Raw genomic sequence first — 21,394 nt, forward strand, 5'->3', positions numbered from 1 at the left:
AAATACCAAACATAATGATAATGTTAACATGTTTATTAACCACATCTCCTGAAAGCCTAAAAAATTTCTGAGCAACAGGAGGCCAAAACTAAAAATAGGTAAGAAATGTTTTTTTAATCCAAAGAGAGAACATGGTAACATTTTTGTCTAATTCTATAGCAATAATCAACCCCTAAGACAGATGAAAAGACTTGAGTCCCACTGTAAGAATTATAAAGCTGCAATTCTACCAAAGGAAGACAAAAAACCTTACCATATGGAAAAATTTCTAACAACTGGCTTAAAATTTATTTGAAAGGACTTTCACTTAACACAGTATTTTAGCCTCAAAGGATTTGCCTTCTGTTGTTTCCAAGCCCCCTTTTTAATAAAATACTTTGTCTCTGATTGCTCTGTACTCATCCCACTGTGTGGGATTCACAGGACTCTTGGGGAGAGAATGGATTCGAATCTGGCAAGGCAACAAGGATCATCTTGGTTATCTCTGTGGGCTGCTATTCTCAAGAGAAATTTCAGCTCGGTAAAACATTACTTTGCAAACTTACTGGGCAGATATAGAAAACAAGGCCACAGAAAAGTCAGGCAGGGAACATATGGCAAGATAACTAATAGGAGCAGACTGTTGCAAATTCTGCATGTTAATCAGAGAGGAAGGTAGTATAGCACTGGCTTGTCTTCTAAGAAAAAAATTGTGGTTGAGAACGGATCTATTCAATCAGGCAGGCAGCCACTAACCACCTGTGACTAATTAAATCTTAGTTAATTGAAATGAAACATTCATCTTCTCAGTCGCACTAACCACATTTCAAGTGCATAACAGTCACACGTGGCTAGTGTTCTGGACAGTACAGACAGAAGACATACTGTCCCAGAGAGCGCTCTTGGACAGCACTGGCTTAGAGGCTGGAGAGAGGAGGTGGAAAAGGTTTTAAGAATGGCTCCAGTGACTGCAGAAATAAGTCCAAAAGTGGGCATAGTAGTAATCTTGCTGTCTTGGAATGATAAGAATTTCTTTTAGAGCATGAAAAATTTGAATCAATATCCTAAGTTTTTTTTAACTAAAATGTGTGTTCATTATGTCAAAAAGTGCTATGTGCTTTACATATATCACCTTACTTAAGCTTCATAAAAACAGTATGAAGTAGGTTACACTATAGTCCCCATCGTACAGATGGACATGAAATGAGGCTTAAAGAGCATGTGCATACCCAAGATCATACTGCTAAACCTGGATTCTAAGTACGCTTGGCCTTTTTTCAAAAGCCAGAGCCTTCAGCGGCCAACATGTAGGAACTGCCTTAGAGATGGAGTGAGAATGTACTCTAGCTTCTCTACTAGATGCTCTGCACCACACTCTGGGCCGCAGCCAGAGATGTGGCTTGCTCTTGATAAGCGTTCTTTCTCCTTTTGGCCTAATATTTTCTTGATGTCAGGCATGATTATTTTTTATCAACATGAAACAGTGTCACTTTCTCATTCCTTTCTTACTCCTACCCTCCACCCATCCACCTCTGAGCTTTCTGCATACAGCCACTTCTCTGCGTACCTGTCCCATGATAGCTTAGGCGACTCTGCCGACCCAGTTCAAGCAGAGTGGAGAAGTCTCCACACAGAGCATATCTGATATTCCACTATTGCTTATTGATCCTTTATGTCCTCTGAATGGTCAGTGACTTCACACTATGGAGAGGAATTGCAGCCATGCAGAGAAGAATGTTCAATTTGCTAAGGGCTGGGCTATAATAAAGACCATGTCCTCTCAGACATATGTCTCAGTGGTCCAGGTGAACCAAGCAGGTTCTCTACTCCTTAGTTTGTAATATCTCAGCTTTTACATGTTCAATGTCCTATAAGATGGCTTCGAAAATTACAATCTATCATTGATAATAGTGCAATGCTTTTAAGGCACTTTTTAAATTGCTCTAATGGTCTAAACAACTTTGGCCGAAGACACCCCTGTGAGTGATGTCATGAGGACATCACCTGCTGCCAAGGCCACGGAGCGGGGAGCCGTGTGTAGGGCCCCTGTGCCTTACCTCCGGGGGGAGCCATCATTATGGGGCTGGATGATGACCACCTTCACCGTCACGGAGGTCCGCAGTAGGTCGATCATCTGCTCATGAGTCAGTGTGGCCACGGCCACTTTGCAGATCTCCACGAGGCGACTCCCTTGGCGAAGGCCAGCCTTCCATGCAAAGCCGAAAGGTTCCACGTCAGCAACGATTCCTTCAAAATTCACATGGAAGCCAAGCTGGCCCAGCCCATTCCTCCTTAGGGTCATTTCCACAGTCTCGCAGCCTCTCGTCACTATCTGAGGGGCAAGAAGACCATTAGCGAGGTGGCTGCAGAGCCTGGGCTGAGGTGCACACAGGCTTCTATGCCCTTCCCTCCATCCTCAGCCTTCGTGGCCCTTTCCTCCTCCTCTCCACATGAGAAAGACCCATTTCAATCCAGGGTCTACCACAATTAACCACGGCATCAGGTGCAAGGAAAACAACAAAAGCAAATGTTTCATTTCCAAAGGCAAATTCACTTTTACCGGAGTCCTCCTCATTCTTAGCTGTCACTGACCCAGAGCTTGTGAGCCTACGGGGGCTCTGATAATTCCTGCCTCTCTTTCCGTATGTCAACTGACTGGGCTCTTACATATAAATCCCACTGTTCAAATACGGACTGTAGCAATGGAAACAATGCCAAGACTCTTTTGAAACCATTACAAGTTGTGCCCATCAACTGTTAAAATATACCAGACAATTTTATTCAACTTAAAAATGGCCCACTGCACTTCTAAACCAAAACTCAGTTGCAGTAGCAAGAAGTCTGAGTGTTGGGAAGCTTGTATGTGCTCTCCCAGCCTGGCACTGGGCACATCCTGTCTGTCCTCCAGGATCCCTCTCCTGTGAACTGACTGGCCTGGCTGCCTGCGTGGTGACAAACGTTCAACCCAAATGGAGGCCAGCCAGCCCAAAACCTTGGCATCTGCTGACAGGCCGGAGCAGGGATGGGCTCTCCAGCAGCAGGGACCTTCTGTGCCTTCGGGCTGCCCCTCCTTCATCCACTATCCCTTGGGGGCCAGTGCAACCCAGGTGGTAGCAGCCTCTGTGCTCTTACCTCCCCATGAAGGAGTCTCGAGTACTACCACCAAAAGGACATGGAAGAAGACAGGGGGGTTGCACCCTAGTTGGTGCACTGAAGCACCTGCACTGAGTTAATGGCCCCGAGAGGGGCTCGCTGGGGACGGCTTACACTCACTGACAGCAAAGCACCAGCCCATTAATGCCAGGATGACAAGGGCATCACTTATCTGTGGGGAACTTAGAGGTGTGAGGTAATCATACCTGTACCCCCACAGCTCAGAGCTAATGTATGAAGTTTCCATTTAATAAAAGCTCCATTTCCATGAAACACACACTGAATACACTGGTTCTTCTTTCTAAAACCCGTGGCTGTCAGTACGGCTACGGGCCCGGGACTAGTTCAGGGTATCCCCACCATGCCTGGGGTTTCCGTGGTCATCACCATGGACGCACACAACTGCCAAACACCTGTGACAGTTTGGGGCTTAGAAAAATGAGGAAAGGGATTGCTGGTCTGAATTAGTGGAGAAGTTCTGAAAGACTGCAGCTTCCAAAGTTATGAACTGTAATGATTTTAAACTGTTGAAAAAGTACTTTTATAACATGTACAACCCGAATAAATTTTTCCTTCACTTCTTTTTCAACTTTATTTCAACTAAGCTGTCCTACTGAAAGAATGCATATGACATGTGCCCCGCCTTCTCTCAAACACAAAGCCAGCATCCAGAGGAAAGGCACACCCATGTCAGAGCGGAGGCGACAGCAGAGCTTCCCGGGGTCCTACGCGTCCTGTCTCTGCTCATTCCAAACCATAGGCACCTCCCCTGCTTTTGCTCTTTGCTGTTTATCTCTTCTGTTTCTTGATTCTTAACATTCACGAAGCCTGAAGGATCATGTTCTACATTTATCTGGAGTCCCTCACATACTTATATGGGCTCAATTATCACACAAAAGTGGTGGCTTCCTGTCTATGTACCCAGGACTGGCTATGTAATTCCTGGGGCCCAGCGCAAAATAAAAATGAGGGCCCCTTAGTCAAAAGTTATTTGGAATTCCAAGATGGCAGCAGAGCCTCTGGCCTGGAGCGGGTCCCTGTGTGCCTGCACAGGCTGCACACCCGCGAAGCCACCCTGCCTGTCCCAGTAGGCATGGGCCCTCACTCCCTCACTGCGCATGAACCTGCGTAACAAACACCTTCAATTCCACTTCTCACCACCATGAAAGCGCACTGCCCTCTGCCGAACAGCTCCCACCTCCACCATCTGCGCTACGGCCGTGTCGCTTTTCCTCCCGTCTCCTTTTGAGGCCGCCCCAAACCAGCCTTATGCTTTAACCCCTCAACACTCTTTGGGTTGGTTTGTTCCCAGTACTCCTGCTGCCAGTCATTAGGGAACAGAATGTGTGTCCTCAGATACGATCAGGACATCAGGCCCCTCAGTCATCTTTTTAGGAAAATGGTGGGGTGGTGGGGGCCATGGAACAGCGAGTACATAAAAACCCATGGATGTCAGGTTTGGTGCTTGGCAGGGTGGCCCTTGTTTGTGATGTATTTTTGGAAGCATAGATTGGGATGAAACTCAGTGAAATTTCTGCAATTATTACTCAAAGCACAGTGGGTCCTGAGGCTCACAAGGATAACACAATTCTCTAGATAATCACATACTCAATCATCCCCAAATCACATCTCCGTTTGCACACATACACCTGCTAATACTGTTGAACGCACTGAGACCTTTTCCTGTAAATAGTATCTGCAAATAATGAAATTATTTCTCCAAGGCTAGCAGATACTGACTTGATTGTATTGCCTCTAACACATGGTCTCAAATGACAAAGGAGACATTTAAACTTGGTGGGAGGAACGGGGGCAGGAAATGAATATAATATCTCCTTGCCTCATGAGCCATCATTGACTAAATCTCTTCTAATTAATGAAATATACATCCTCTTGGCAGAAGATTTATACAAGAGAAGTTCTTTTGTCAAACCATGTTCTGTTCTTATATTTGATTTATTCTTATAAACTCTATATACTAAAGCTAAAACCACTATCTTTGTTAAAATTAGGAACAGAAATACAACTGTGTAATACCATGGGCATTTCTTAGGGGTTTTGTACTAAAAGTAGCATTTAAAAAAATTTTCATTTATGACTGGTTCTTTCTTAGTCTAACTTAATGGGTAATTCTATAACACCTCCTTAAGAAACTGGCTGAAAGATCAAGCACATACTTAATCTGGCAGACTAAACAAAAATACCTGCTGTATAAACATGCACAGAGTTGAAGCTGCAAAGAGGACTTAACTCCTTCATATAGTCAACAGCAGTTCTATGCCTGGTAATTTCCCTCTGGGAAGGTACTGTCATGAAATTCTCTACAAGCAGACACAATAGCTAGGCAAGTCTCCTGATTTTCCTTAAGTATTATAAAACTATATCCCTATGTTCCTTTTAGAAAGTTTGCTTAACTTTTCCTTTCCAATCAATTTGTAACAGGTGCATCTCCCTCTCTCGTGTATTGAGCAACTATTTAAAAGGACACAGCATTTTAAGTGAATCTCTGTAGCCACAAGAAATAGTAATCTATTTCCTGGGTGCCACAATCATGCTAGAATTCCCCCAGTAGAATCTGTTATGAATCTTGGACTAAACACCTATGGATGGTGGGAAATACAGAACCTGCACTTACTCCTAGTCGCTGAACGATTTCCCTGACATCTTCAGTGCAGTTATCCACATTGGACAGAAGAATACATTCTCCTCTTTCATAAAACACTTTGATACTCATTAATCCAGATGTCCACCCAATGACATCCCTGCAGGAACAGTTAAACACGACGTTCTTGGAAACCTTTTCAATCAGCATTATGAACTCGTTGGAAATCCCAAGCAGACATTCAATGTCAGCAGACTGGCCAAAGTCCCGTGCTATGACGTGCCACATGACCGCGCCAACACTGAACAGGTGGGCATCCTTCCTTGGCTTTACTTTCTCCTTCTTCCTGGCACCCAGCGTGATGAAGCTGAATCTCACGGAGGTATCCACGGTAGCGGCCGTGACAAAGTTCTCTGCCAGATCCTTCAAGTACTCTTGCCGCGTTCGAGTGGCCATTGCTCGAAACTTCTCCGATTTATGGGCTGCATTTTCTGCATTGATTACTTTGGCTAAAAGGAAGTCCCGAAATACTGCTGACTTTGGAAAAGTTACGCCTTTGGGAATTGGTGGGCCAAATGGAGGCACATCTTTCGATCTAGATACACCAACACTGGGGAAGGGAAAAAGGGAAATGATGCACTGTGATAATATAAATATTAGGCATGTGACATATATCCACATTTCACTGTAAGCCACCTATTTTGTCACTTATTATACTGATTCCTGGATACCAAGTTTTTGTTGGTTTTCAAGCAAAATTTGTCAAACTAAGCAGACTGGGAATTATGGGCTGAGCTGCATCCCCTCAAAATTTGTATGTTGAAGTCCCAAACATCAGTCACTAGGAATATGACTTATTTGGAGATAAGGTTTGCAGAGATGATTAAATCAAATGAGACCATTAGGGTGGGTCCTGACCCAGTGTAACTGGTGTCCTTATAAAGGAGATTTGGACACACAGAAAGACACCAGGGATACACATGCACATGGGAAAGGCCATCTGTGGACACAGAGAGAACACAGCCATGTGCAAGCCAAGGAGAGAGGCCTCAGGAGAAACCAAACTGCCTTGGTCTTCTTGCCCCCAGAATGGTGAGAAATATTTATTTGTTGTTTAAGCCACAGACATTTTCTGTCTGTGGTACTTTGCCACGGCTGCCCAGGCTAAGACAGAGGGTAATAATTCCACAGAGATGGATACGCAGTGTCAGACAGCACCAGGCTGATGCTCTGTGTCTCTGCGGCTGGTCATCGCTGAGGAAGACATGGCCACTTCCAATGGACTGGCATCATCTCCAGCTGGTTGCCTGGGAACTCACTGGTAGCCAACACAATGATCATACTTACAGGGTCATGATCTTATGTGTCACTTTTTTTGAGGAAATGCTCACTTGGTGACATTTTGAAAATCTAAATGAAGGTTTTATGGGAATAAGTTTTAAGAGATTCCAGGGACTGAAAAGATCAAATGTATAGTGACAGTGACAACCATCTTAATATATCAAAACCAATAATGCTCCCCAACATCTGACAGAAGTTTTAGCCATCTCAAATCCTTTTTGGAATAAAATCAGGTCTAAAGAGTGAACAAGTGACTTAACAAATGAAGCAATGGGCTGAGGGGATGAGCGAATCCCACAGCATCTATTCCCCATTACTGAGACTGAGTGGGAATTGATCTATCCTCACATTTAACCCCTGGAGAGCTGTCCCAAAGATACCTGTCTAGACTTGTGATAAGTCTAAACACACCATGTTGCTTCCCCTCTACACTGATCAATGCACTCAGTTTCTCTGTCTGCAGGAACCTGCCTTCCCAGTACTGGCCATAATAAACCCGCCATGATCACCTCTCCTAAATTTGGCTTTGTCTTCTAGTAATCAGCCCAGATTCCTACAAAAATTTTACCCAAAGAAGTCTGAGGAAGCCAAATCTCATTTGACACCTTGCAGGATTACTTTTTGCATCTAGCTCTATGGATCTCAAACTGTCCTCTTACTGCAGCTTGTATGAACTTAAAGCAAAACATCAGGGAAAACTTTTTATATCTAAATAAGCTCCAGGAGGCTCTCCTTACTGTGGAGTTCCATAATGGGCAGAGGGAGACATGTCTTAGAAGAGCAATTCTTTTTTGTCCCAAATTATTGACCATAGTATCTAACAGGACATCTTTTCTACAATGCATGGTATATTACTATATGATCAACTGCAATCCTGTACACCTCAAATGAAAGCTGTATAAGAAAAAGTAGCAGAATTTAGGCATGGCTACTCCATGATTAATATGATATTCTGGGGGTGAGGATCAGTTAGAGATCCCTGGTTATACAAGTTTATATAATCCTAATGCTTTCAAGCACAGCTTTCAATATTCTTTTGTCAGGTTTAGATAATTTCCCCATGGGCTGAAGCAAGAATATGTCTCAGAATTTCTTATTTTACCCAAATAACTTGATAGCATTTGTTGATGATTTAGCTGTAAGACAACTCCACTGAAAACAACACAAAGATGAGCACCCTTAACAGGCACATTCAAGGACTGTTAGGAGAGCATAGTGGTGAAGAATCTCATGCCCTCGTTGAGATTTCAGCTCCATCACTTTGAGGCTCTGAGTTTGTTACTTAACCCCTCAGTGCCTCAGTTTCCTCATCTGTTAAATAGAGGTTGAAATAATGCTATTCTTAAGAGCCCACTGTAGGGATTCAATAATGCGTGTAAAGCTATTATTATCCAAAGTGTTTTTACCATTATTACTGTCACAACCATCATTTTAATCATCGATTTAACATTATTACCTGATTTTTGTCAGGAGGGCCTACATATTTAATTCTCTAACTACACTCTATAGCTATCCCTTCACTTTTAATTGACATTTAGCTATGCAGCAAGAAGCTCACTCATTCAGTTACTGAGAGATGCATTTTGCAGAGTTTATCTCGGAAAGTATATAAACACATGACTGACCCTGCCATGGCTACAACTACTGAAGTGAAAGAATCTGGTATAAAAAGGGAGGTAATTAGTTAAGCTTGTTTTTATATAATTTCAGGCTGAAATGATTTACATGGAGCTTTAGGGATGTTGCCTCATCATTTCTCTCAAGGTTCAAGTGGACTCAGCACTATTTCTAGAGAACTCTGCTGCATCCAGGGGAATGCCTCAGAGCACCATGCTCTTCTACATTTCTGGACATGTACACTTGTGAGGTAGCACACTTTTTATCAGAGAAGGTCGTCTCACCCCAGTGACATGTCTATAGACTGCAGGTCTGTACTAGGTGGCACTGCAGGCCCTCACTGCCTCTCAACACCTGGACAAATATTCACAGGGGTTCACCTGAGGCGTGTGCCACCCATCCAGCCTTCTGTAAATCACATCTGTTGATTAAGACATAGCAATTTAGATAGCGGTAGACCTGGACAGTATTTTATCATTTCCTTGGAAATTATTTGAATGACTTTATTTTGCCACTGGTGTTTTCAGGAATAGCACCTGAAACAGAGCTATAAGGTGCTTTTGGAAAATATGGGCTCTGTCACCTTATACTATGTGATTGAGTGAACAGGCCTCATAAAATGTTATGTAATTAACTTGACTACGGTATCCCAGCAGATTATTAGTGATTCATTGAGGAGTACATGCGAAATTTTTAAGCATGCTCGATTTGAATGTTTATGAGGCATTTTCAAAACTTCGAGGCACTCTACTGACTTTATATCTGAATACCATTAATAAATGATAATTTAGTGATTTCTTAAATGATAATAAAGTGGTTTGTTAAAAACTAAGGGCTACATATCTGAATGATTTGCACCTGCTATATTCTATCATAGAACAGTCTACTTTTTTACAGGGAAGACCTTATATTTCTATAAAAACTGGGTTCAAAAATATCCCTCCCTAATTAATTTAAACCCAGAAAACCTAGTAGATATTAGTGATTTTTAAGATTTCTTGTACTAATGAGTCACTTCATGATATACATAGAAAGTAACTTAAAGTATTTGATTTGACCTAAAAATAGCAGCCAGTAAAATAACACCAAATACAATAAAGCCCTAGGCCTAAATTTCCATTCCTAATGGAAAGTTCATTTAAGATTACTCTTCACAATTCCCATTCATCGGGTGAGATGAGATCTCAGAATAAGCCAGTTTACCATGTTTGCACCAATACTGTTTTAATCATAATGTCATTTAAACAGAGTAGGTATTATGCTGTTTTCAAATATTTTTTTAAGTAGTTTTAAGCATTTAGACCAGTGGTCTTTAATCCAGGTATGTGTAAGGAATTCCCATGGGAGGAAAACATGCAGATGCTCTGGTCAATTTCAGGTCTATTATTACATCAGCATGCCACACAGTGGGGCCAGAAATCACTACATTTAATAAGCTGACTGTGAGGCAAAATTCAGGCTACCAGCTCCCAGTTTACAGACTGTGTTCTTTCCAGATGGGTGGAACACCGGGTGGGGATGTTAACTGGCCACCTCTGACAGACAGGTTTCTCTGCCTTTAGAAGGGCATGCCCACAAGCAGTTCTACCATTCTCACTGCTCACACCCAGGCACCCCACCTGGCCTGGCAGGGACTGAAAAGGCAACTACTATTTTAAAATGATAAAGGGAATAACCTTTGAAGGAGGGCCAGGAACTCTCGTAGGTGTTTTGTGCAATTGCTGCTACTTATTCTTCGTAACTATACATTGAAATAGGTACTATTGTCCTCAGTTTTAGAGAAGGAAGTGGAGGTCCAAACTGTAAAATAACTCACACAAGGCACCATGATAGCAATAGAGCTGGATTCTAACTCAGGTGAAAGACCCACACCTTTACTGATACCCTCATAGCAAGATCTTTCGGTGGCTGTTATCTCCTAAGAAAGAGTCCAAGAGTTGGGGGAAAGAGGAAAAAAGCAGGCCTTGTCAGAAGCCATCCTGGGATTCTGAGGCACATGTATGACTTTTTGAAATCACCAAACTAGTGCCAGCTCCTTATGTGTTAGTAATCCTTGCTGCACTGTTTCCTGTAATTTGGATGAAAAGAAATGTACCACCAAAATAATTACCCCGGCTAGAGAGGACTGACACGGCTGTACCATCCACTTATGAGACTGATAAGCTATGTTCCAGCAGGGGCTAGATATAGTTTTCAAGGGGAAAACTGAGGCAATGTGTAATTTATAATTTTGAACTGCAAGGCATTTCACTTTTTCAAAATGGGAAGAAGGCAATTATTTCTTATACAAATTTCTTATATTTCTGAGCAAAGATAGTGGGAAATATAATTAGAAAAAAAGGATAATTATGGAGTTAGAAATAATAATTGAAAACAAAGATATATGGGGAAAAGATGTTCTGTTGAAATAAGCCCGGGAGAATAAGAAATGAGGGCTTGCTGACTCACCTATAGCACACACTTTCGGTACATGGGCTGTGCACTTTGACTATGACGAAGACATGCTGAAAGTGGGACCGGACGCTCTTCGGAGTGAAAGGATGTGCTCCGGGCTCTTGGAACACAATGGTCACGATGTCATTTCCTATATGCCTTTTCCTCAGAAGCTGAGGAGGTCAAGAAAGTGAACATACACATACACAGAGTTACAAACAAGGTTTTAGATAAAAATGTACCTACATATGGTTTATTCCTTTTCAATTTAAAGGAATTACCTAGAAAAGCAGAGTCATTCTTTGGAAGCTAGTGCTCCCGAATGTGGCACAGGAAAAGCCCAAGGGGCTGGGCCCGAACGACCCATGCAAAGAACAGCTTCCATGTTTAAGTTCCACTCTTTTACTTTCAAATTCAACTTGCATTCTTTCTCCTTTTCACCTGTATTTTTTTCACCCTAAAGTAATACACATTAGAACTCAAAAGGCTTTAAGGGATTTTATAGTTTAGGCTCTTTGACCCAAAAGGAGGAGACAGGATCCATGAGAGTGCCCAGATTTGCTTTAGTCTTACATTGGTATGTTAGGGGCCTTAATGTGTATCTTGGGCTAGCACATGCATTTCTGCAACAAAATTACACAAAACTGTTATTCTGGTGGCTAATATACTCAAGTAATTATGTGAAATTTGGCCTTTAAAATGTAATTTGAAAACACAGAATTCTACCAGAATAGCGACTGGAAAACCCAGTAGCATGTAATTTTATATAAATTACAAATATGGCAAGAGAGAAGGAACCCCATAGCAGTAACATTTTAACACCACCTTTATTTTTGATATTACTTCTCCCAAGAATGCTCTATTCACCCCAGGTTTCTCTAGACAACTCTGGTCTCTGCTTAGATGTCTCTGATCTCTGCTCACCCAAAAAAAAACTTCCTTGACAAGCCTATGGTGGCACTCTGCCCATTCTAACACCCAGGACTATTCCTGTTACAGCAGTAGTTGTACTCTATCCATTTGTTGGCTTACTTTTCCTCCATCAGGTCATAATCTTCTGGAGGGCAGGGTATGTGTCTATTTCCTAAGCTTCTAATGACCTGCCCAGGACAGAGCAGACACTCAATATACATCTGCTAAATGAATAAACAAATGATACAAATATATAATTATAGCCACATATGCTGTGCAATAAAATTATGACCACCTCTAAGTAAATGCTGATAAATCCACATACAGACAGGCACTCTATAAAGTTAAGCAATAAAGAAAGCTATAGTATCTGTGCTCAAAAAGTTTTGTGATCTTCAGTTTTAATAGATACAATAATCTTTATATGAGTTAGTGATGTCATTGCAAGAATGGCACAATGTTGGGTAGTAAATCTCTCTTCACCAGCAATAACAAAGACAACAAGCATGCTCATAAATTTATTTGGCACCTACAAAACCTGTTTCACTGTAAAGAGCATTAAGTTCAACTTTGCTCAAAACCTTTTAAACCCAGATTCAAAGAAGATTTCATTGTCAGGCCCCTGACTTGTGATTCAGCATGACAAAAGGCCTGGAAAAGTGGGGATGAAATATTCATTTTTCCAGAGTTCTTTCTCTCTGTGCCAGTTAAATCCCTGATTAACATGCTGGAAAATTCCTAGTTAAATCCCCAAGGTTGAAGTTATAAACACACTAAAATCACCTCACAGTCTGAGTGAAGCTTTGAAACATTTATTAGTATACATTAACACAAACCTAGTGAGCCATCTCTAGTTTTAGAAATGTTTGCTAGATATTTAAGTAAAATGTGTAATTTCAGATGCGTGTAAACAAACCAGCAGCAGACAAGGTCATATTCACTGAGATATTATTTACCCACACTAAAGTGGACACAGATGTCAGCCACAAGAAGTATTTCATGTAAAGAAACAAAAATGGAAGCAAGGTAAGTATCTGGAACAAACATCAATAGACAAGCTGAAAATCATACTAGGCTGGGCTGCTCATCTTCCCCCATTTCCCCAAAAATTGAAATACATGATTTGTATATACTTTAAGAGAATGAGGGAAATTCAGGAACAAATGAGACTTTAAAAAAATTTACCAAGAATACCGAACATTGTGTTCAACATATCTGTTGAACTTGGAAACACAATAGCTTACACTGCACTTTACTCAGTAGCCTTGAAACACGGGGATTCTCAGGTTCATGAACAGAAGACGGGACTCGCAGTGGTAGATGGGACTCGCAGTGGTCAAGGCCATACGTTGACTTCTGTGGCCCCTCCCTCCAGGGCCACTGCAGCCCCCTCCCGACGGGGGCCTCCACTCCATGGCAAGGCAGGCACAGGCTCACTGAGCTGGGGCTCCAATGTGGTTACTACTCCAGCAGCAAACTGGACAGCTACTCCTACCCATTGTCTCTTCCTCCTGAAGGAAGACACTGGTCCAATTCTGTACTGCACCACCAGAATGGTTGGAGCACAAATTTTTAAAGGAAACTTTAGGGCTGGTTCCTCTGACAGCATGCCAAACCATTTTGCCCCTTCTAAGCTTATTTTTTTGCTTTGTAAAATGGGACAAAAATGTTTTTAAAAGTCTAGTTAACTTAAGCATTGTCACAAATGCACTTTGTAGAAAAAATAAAGTGTGTGTGTGTGAGATGGAGGGAGGGAGCAAGGATATGCATTAAGTATAGAGTAAAATCTAAAGTTCTTTGTAGAAATAAAATAAGAGAAAGTAACACCTTGTCCATTAACAAGTTGCTTGAATTTGTTTAGAGACCAAAGAAATACAACATCTGGGAAGTTAACATTATTCATTGTTTTCTAAAATTTTTGTCAAACATTAAATAACCTAAGTAATTTCTTGGACTTTTTATACAAAGACAAGTATTTTCTTTAGTAGTGAGTTATGCTTTTTCCTAACAGGTCAATGAAATTCTGTGTAATTAGAGTCCAGAACTAGAAGGGGAAAGGAGGTATCAGCCTACAAACAAGTGTAGCCAGCAGAACACAAAGGCAAGCCCCTGGGTTACCAACAGCCCCCTGGCACTACCTGTGTCAGGGATTAAGGAAACGCATTTTTAGGGTTTACTTCTCATTCCTAGACCCGTGAAGCTCCTAACATTTTCTCATGCCAACAGAACCAACTTAGCATCTTCTGTTGCAAGAGTGCGCTAATAAATACTGTATTAGATTTACATAGATGATTCTACTAAATTTCAACAATCGATTCAAGCTGGGAAACAGGAATAAAGCTCTTTTTATGACAAGGAAAGTGAAAATGTGACTCTTCATCCAATTCCGTGGCAAGAAGCACATAGACACCACAGAACTAGCACCCTTTGGGTTTATTCTAATGAATTCCTCAAACAAATGTCAAACGATTTGAAAGACCGAACAATCAGAAGGAAGTGAAAACAACTGTCAGGCAGCCACACATGGATCAAAAATGGCATGAAGTTGGACCAGGTCAGGTCTGCTTGTCTCTCTGTGACCAGGTTCCTTTGTTAAGTTCTTTTTTTTTTTTTTAACCTAAGGAAGATGGGCAAAAAGGCACCTTGCACCTAATTCTAGAGGGAAGCAGGGAGACAGGCCCACAATATGAAAGAGAAGCAAGCGGTCAGGATGTGGTTGGGAAGAGTCTGAGTCAAGGAAGAGAAAACTGAATTTCAAACTGGAGAAGGCCAATCTCCAGAGAGTCTGTCATCTTAAGAAGCAAATATGTGAAAATTAGCACGATTTCAAAGAGAAAACTACATCATTTAATGACTATCTTACAAGTTCTGAAATTCAAAGAGATGAGCTAGCTCAGAACTGGACAAAAAATTAAATGTAGCCCCATAAAAAACAAATCTAAGTTCTGGATCTTAGTGCTTGGGTTGTAATCTAAAGGTCAGGTCAGTAGGAGCAGGGTTGACCAAGACTTGTTTGACCTTGTCCTTACCATCTCCCTGACCTTGTCTCCTCCCCACACTCTTTCTGGACAGCCACCTTATTCCTACAACACAACAACTTGTTTCTGCTGCAGAAACTTTGCACTTGCATATCCCTTGCTTGGGAAGTTTCTGTATGAGAGAGCTAGTTTCTCCTCCTTCAGAGACCTTCCTAATTTTACACACATGCACACAAAATACACCTGAGTCCAGATGCACACACACACCCCACCCCCACCTCACGTACTCTACATTCAAAAGTGCACCAGTGATTAGCATTTTGCTCTAAGATATACCAGTGTTTCCTGTGGAAAGACATGGAAAAAGTGAACACAGAAGAGTAGTCTAAATGGTAAGAGGGAAACCTATACACATTACCACAAAATACAAAACATCTGTATTTGGAAAAGTAAAGCCTTCCCCCTCTACTATCCACAGAAGTGAATGCTAGTTAAGCACTTGTATTTCAGATCAGCAAGAAGATCATATCAAATATTAATTACCATTTCAAGGATTCATCACTGGCTTATCATTTTATATATAGTATAAAATATTTAATATTAAAATATCAAACAAAATATTTTACCAACAGCAAGAGCAAATGTGTAAACAAGTTAAGTAAGGCTACATATTTTCCAAATGGAGAAATAGAAATAAACCCAAAATGTGAATTTTTAGTAATTTAATAACAAAATGAAAATAACAGGATTAGGAAGATAGGTCAAACAAGTCTTGGTCAACCCTTCTCCTACTGACCTGACTTTTAGATTCCAACCCAAGCACTAAGAACCAGAATTTAGATTTGCTTTTTATGGGGCTACACTTAATTTTTTTTCCCAGTTCTGAGCTAGCTCATCTCTTTGAATTTCAGAACTTGTAAGATGCAGTTTTCTCTTTGAAATCGTGCTAATTTTCACATACTTGCTTCTTAAGACAACAAACTCTCCGGGATTGGCCTTCTCCAGTTTGGACAATACCAAACCTTATTCTAAGCTATTTATTATTATATGGTATAAGTACACATTCCTATTTAGGACCTGTGAATAAGCTAATCATGGAAAGCTGAATAAACATTTTATATTTTTCCAGAATATTCCATACTATTATTTACAGATGAACCCAAGTACAGTCCAAGCCTGCTCAAACAGCCCTTAATGAGGTGCATTCCTCCAGGATTTGAATGGTTCCTTAGCAGCACTAATTAGGGACTTACAGAAGGAAGTACATAAACCCTTTAAGAGAGGGGCCAGCCATCTGTCTAAATTATATGGAGAAGCCTAGCTCAAACCTAACAAGCTGTACCTCTGCTTCCTCTGGAGAGGTCAAGCCCATCCCTAGGCTAAGACTGGAATTCTTCAAATGGAATCTCAGAAACCAAGGGGCTTGGTCTTATTCCTTAGGAACCTCTACGGGGCTATGATATCTCATCCAAGCAGGGCAGCTTTAACTTTATCATGCATTAAAAAAAAAAAAAGTTTACTATGTACCAGGCACCATGCTACCTCTATCTGTTTTATATACTTAGTTTGAAGAAAAGGTTTCTCTGCCAAAGTGAAGTTTAAAGCTTATTTGTGGAGCTCCTTTCATTGATAACATCCCATGATAGCTTAACTATGATTTGTCTAAAACAAGCAGAAGGCAAACATGCAGGGGAGGCATCTCTGGGAAAGCAAACCCACTGCCAGCTGGGCCCAGACGGGGGCTATGGGACCACAGAGGAGGGAGAAAACACTCCAAGAGCAGGCAGACTCTTTCTCTTTCCCTGGCTCCGGCTAGCTTTACTTTGTCAGTCAGTCATTCCAGAGATTGAACTCTTCTGCCACTGAACTCTCTAAAGATTTTTAATACATTTTGGAATCAGCTTTCAGCTAGATTTATTACAAGAACAAACAAGAAAGTATATCTGATGTGGATGAATCTGGACCAGTTTAAAAGTCACACATACCACAGTGATCATGAGGCCAAAGTTATAGGCACAATTCATGCATAGGCCAGTTAACTTTGCTAAGTTCTATGGTGCCAAACTATAGGCATGAACTTGAGCTAGCATTTCAGATATTTATGCCCTTGGTAGTAACATAATTTGCGGGCATGGGTGGGGTGGGTGAGAGATACATAGTCAGTACAACCTGTAACAAACTTGGAAAATACACATTCTAAGATTGCACAGCGTCATTATTAGCCTACAAACAGAATATTCTTATGGCAACCCATGATTAGCAAAATATTATGTCAAAGAAAAAATAATTTTCTGATGTTATTGATAGATGATTGATTTCCTTACTTTTGTAACTATTCAAGGCCTTGACTTTTCATAATACATCTTTAGGACTGGGAATGGGAAAATAAAATGCAAATTAAGTCATCTAAAATACTTGTGTTTTATATCTAATAAATTATAAAATAATAAAAGCAACTAAAACTTATTGAACATTTTTAATGGGCTAAGGAAGACTAAAAAAATCACCAAAATCCAACACTAGAAGGAGATTTCATTAAGCATCTAGTCCAGTGACATTCACATGTGCCACATCTCCCCATCTTCAAACCCATGGGAAGTATCTTGAAAACACAGCATTCTTTCCCTGTAAGCCCAGGTGCTACCCTAAATCCTTCTCAATACAGAAGCTGCAGTTGGCCTTCTAGACCACATCCTCCTTACACAATTACCAAATTTCTAGAGCAACTAAGAATGTTATCCAAGGCCAACAGGCCAGTGACTGCAGTTAAGGTCAGAATGCAAGTTGGCTGACTTACCTCCCACTTGCCACTCACTGCTTTTTTATTATGGTGACTTACCCACTAGTATACAGTTTCCCAATGAACTGCATATAAGATCATATATGTTCCATGTACAGTAAGAGCAATTAAAAAGGTAAAACAATTTGTAGATTTCTACCTCTAATCCATCAGCATAACTTACTCAATGCCATGGAGTCTCACTTAAGTTAAAAAAACAAAAAAGTCACCAAATAAGTCTCTAGATTAGGGGGTTTGTAATGTATACTCTCAATTTATAGGGATTTTTTTTTTTAATCTCCAGTTTGGGGAGTTTAAAACCCCCACCCATACCACCACACACTCCCTTCTCCCCATCCACATTTTTATATATAGGTCTTTTCAAGGATAGTTTCAGCAAAAAAGAGTCAGGTACAGAGAACTCAGGAACCCACAGATTTTAATTACCATATAACATAAAGGGGTTGAGGAAGCATGTTTTGAATTCTGGTAACAGTTAGACCAAGAGGACTTCAAAATTCCAGAGCTTGCCAGACGTAAAATGACAGGGCCAGTACAATGACTCCAGTAATTAGGGAGCTGGAAGGGCTTTGTGGTTCGAATACTCAGGGACTGGGGTCAAAAAGCACGGGCTCCAGTTCTGCAGACTATTCCTATCACCATGAAAAGGCAAAGCTACAGGCAGACAAAGATCACAGAGACAACAAAACAGAAGGAGACAGACCTAACCAGTCTTCCTGACAAAGAATTCAAAATAAGAATCATAAACATGCTGACAGAGATGCAGAGAAATACGCAAGACAAATGGGATGAAGTCCGGAAGGAGATCACAGATGCCAGAAAGGAGATCGCAGAAATGAAACAAACTCTGGAAGGGTTTATAAGCAGAATGGATAGAATGCAAGAGGCCATTGATGGAACTGAAATCAGAGAACAGGAACGCATAGAAGCTGACATAGAGAGAGACAAAAGGATCTCCAGGAATGAAACAATATTAAGAGAACTGTGTGACCAATCCAAAAGGAACAATATCCGTATTATAGGGGTCCCAGAAGAAGAAGAGAGAGGAAAAGAGATGGAAAGTATCTTAGAAGAAATCATTGCTGAAAACTTCCCCACACTGGGGGAGGAAGTAATCGAACAGACCACGGAAATACACAGAACCCCCAACAGAAAGGATCCAAGAAGGGCAACACCAAGACACATAACAATTAAAATGGCAAAGATCAAGGACAAGGAAAGAGTGTTAAAGGCAGCTAGAGAGAAAAAGGTCACCTATAAAGGGAAACCCATCAGGCTAACATCAGATTTCTCAACAGAAACCCTACAGGCCAGAAGAGAATGGCATGATATATTTAATACAATGAAACAGAAGGGCCTTGAACCAAGGATACTGTATCCAGCACGACTATCATTCAAATATGACGGTGGGATTAAACAATTCCCAGACAAACAAAAGCTGAGGGAATTTGCTTTCCACAAACCACCTCTACAGAACATCTTACAGGGACTGCTCTAGATGGGAGCACTCCTAGAAAGAGCACAGCACAAAACACCCAACATATGAAGAATCGAGGAGGAGGAACAAGAAGGGAGAGAAGAAAAGAATCTCCAGACAGTGTATATAACAGCTCAATAAGCGAGCTAAGTTAGGCAGTAAGATACTAAAGAGGCTAACCTTGAACCTTTGGTAACCACGAATTTAAAGCCTGCAATGGCAATAAGTACATATCTTTCAATAGTCACCCTAAATGTTAATGGGTTGAATGCACCAATCAAAAGACACAGAGTAACAGAATGGATAAAAAAGCAAGACCCATCTATATGCTGCTTACAAGAAACTCACCTCAAACCCAAAGACATGTACAGACTAAAAGTCAAGGGATGGAAAAACATATTTCAAGCAAACAACAGTGAGAAGAAAGCAGGGGTTGCAGTACTAATATCAGACAAAATAGACTTCAAAACAAAGAAAGTAACAAGAGATAAAGAAGGACACTACATAATGATAAAGGGCTCAGTCAAACAAGAGGATATAACCATTCTAAATATATATGCACCCAACACAGGAGCACCAGCATATGTGAAACAAATACTAACAGAACTAAAGGGGGATATAGACTGCAATGCATTCATTCTAGGAGACTTCAACACACCACTCACCCCAAAGGATAGATCCACTGGGCAGAAAATAAGTAAGGACACGGAAGCACTGAACAACACAGTAGAGCAGATGGACCTAATAGACATCTATAGAACTCTACATCCAAAAGCAACAGGATATACATTCTTCTCAAGTGCACATGGAACATTCTCCAGAATAGACCACATACTAGGCCACAAAAAGAGCCTCAGAAAATTCCAAAAGATTGAAATCCTACCAACCAACTTTTCAGACCACAAAGGCATAAAACTAGAAATAAACTGTACAAAGAAAGCAAAGAGGCTCACAAACACATGGAGGCTTAACAACACGCTCCTAAATAATCAATGGATCAATGACCAAATCAAAATGGAGATCCAGCAATATATGGAAACAAATGACAACAACAACACTAAGCCCCAACTTCTGTGGGACACAGCAAAAGCAGTCTTAAGAGGAAAGTATATAGCAATCTAAGCATATTTAAAAAAGGAAGAGCAATCGCAAATGAATGGTCTAATGTCACAATTATCGAAATTGGAAAAAGAAGAACAGATGAGGCCTAAGGTCAGCAGAAGGAGGGACATAATAAAGATCAGAGAAGAAATAAATAAAATTGAGAAGAATAAAACAATAGCAAAAATCAATGAAACCAAGAGCTGGTTCTTCAAGAAAATAAACAAAATAGATAAGCCTCTAGCCAGACTTATTAAGAAGAAAAGAGAGTCAACACAAATCAACAGAATCAGAAACGAGAAAGGAAAAATCACGACGGACCCCACGGAAATGCAAAGAATTATTGGAGTATACTATGAAAACCTATATGCTAACAAGCTGGGAAACCTAGGAGAAATGGACAACTTCCTAGAAAAATATAACCTTCCAAGACTGACCCAGGAAGAAACAGAAAAACTAAACAGACCAATTACCAGCAACGAAATTGAAGCGGTAATCAAAAAACTACCAAAGAACAAAACCCCCGGGCCAGATGGATTTACCTCGGAATTTTATCAGACATACAGGGAAGACATAATACCCATTCTCCTTAAAGTTTTCCAAAAAATAGAGGAGGAGGGGATACTCCCAAACTCATTCTATGAAGCTAACATCACCCTAATACCAAAACCAGGCAAAGACCCCACCAAAAAAGAAAACTACAGACCAATATCCCTGATGAACGTAGATGCAAAAATACTCAACAAAATATTAGCAAACCGAATTCAAAAATACATCAAAAGGATCATACACCATGACCAAGTGGGATTCATCCCAGGGATGCAAGGATGGTACAACATTCGAAAGTCCATCAACATCATCCACCACATCAACAAAAAGAAAGACAAAAACCACATGATCATATCCATAGATGCTGAAAAAGCATTTGACAAAGTTCAACATCCATTCATGTTAAAAACTCTCAGCAAAATGGGAATAGAGGGCAAGTACCTCAACATAAT

At 40.7% G+C, this 21,394-nt stretch overlaps 1 protein-coding gene across 4 annotated transcripts in view; it reads right to left on the reverse strand.

Moving 5' to 3' along the window:
* The window catches only part of SIPA1L2 (signal induced proliferation associated 1 like 2), a 272,367-nt gene that overhangs the window by 55,291 nt on the left and 195,682 nt on the right, over positions 1 to 21,394 (reverse strand). For all 4 annotated transcript variants that reach the window (XM_036919231.2, XM_036919229.2, XM_036919227.2 and 1 more), the window contains exons 8-10: positions 11,141 to 11,298; positions 5,768 to 6,344; positions 2,037 to 2,311 (exon numbers count right to left, since the gene is read on the reverse strand). In XM_036919231.2, coding sequence (XP_036775126.2) covers positions 2,037 to 2,311; positions 5,768 to 6,344; positions 11,141 to 11,298 — 1,010 coding nt within the window. The remainder of the gene's footprint in view (positions 1 to 2,036; positions 2,312 to 5,767; positions 6,345 to 11,140; positions 11,299 to 21,394) is intronic.

This window comes from Manis pentadactyla, chromosome 8 (assembly GCF_030020395.1).
Source record: "Manis pentadactyla isolate mManPen7 chromosome 8, mManPen7.hap1, whole genome shotgun sequence".
Taxonomy (NCBI): domain Eukaryota; kingdom Metazoa; phylum Chordata; class Mammalia; order Pholidota; family Manidae; genus Manis; species Manis pentadactyla.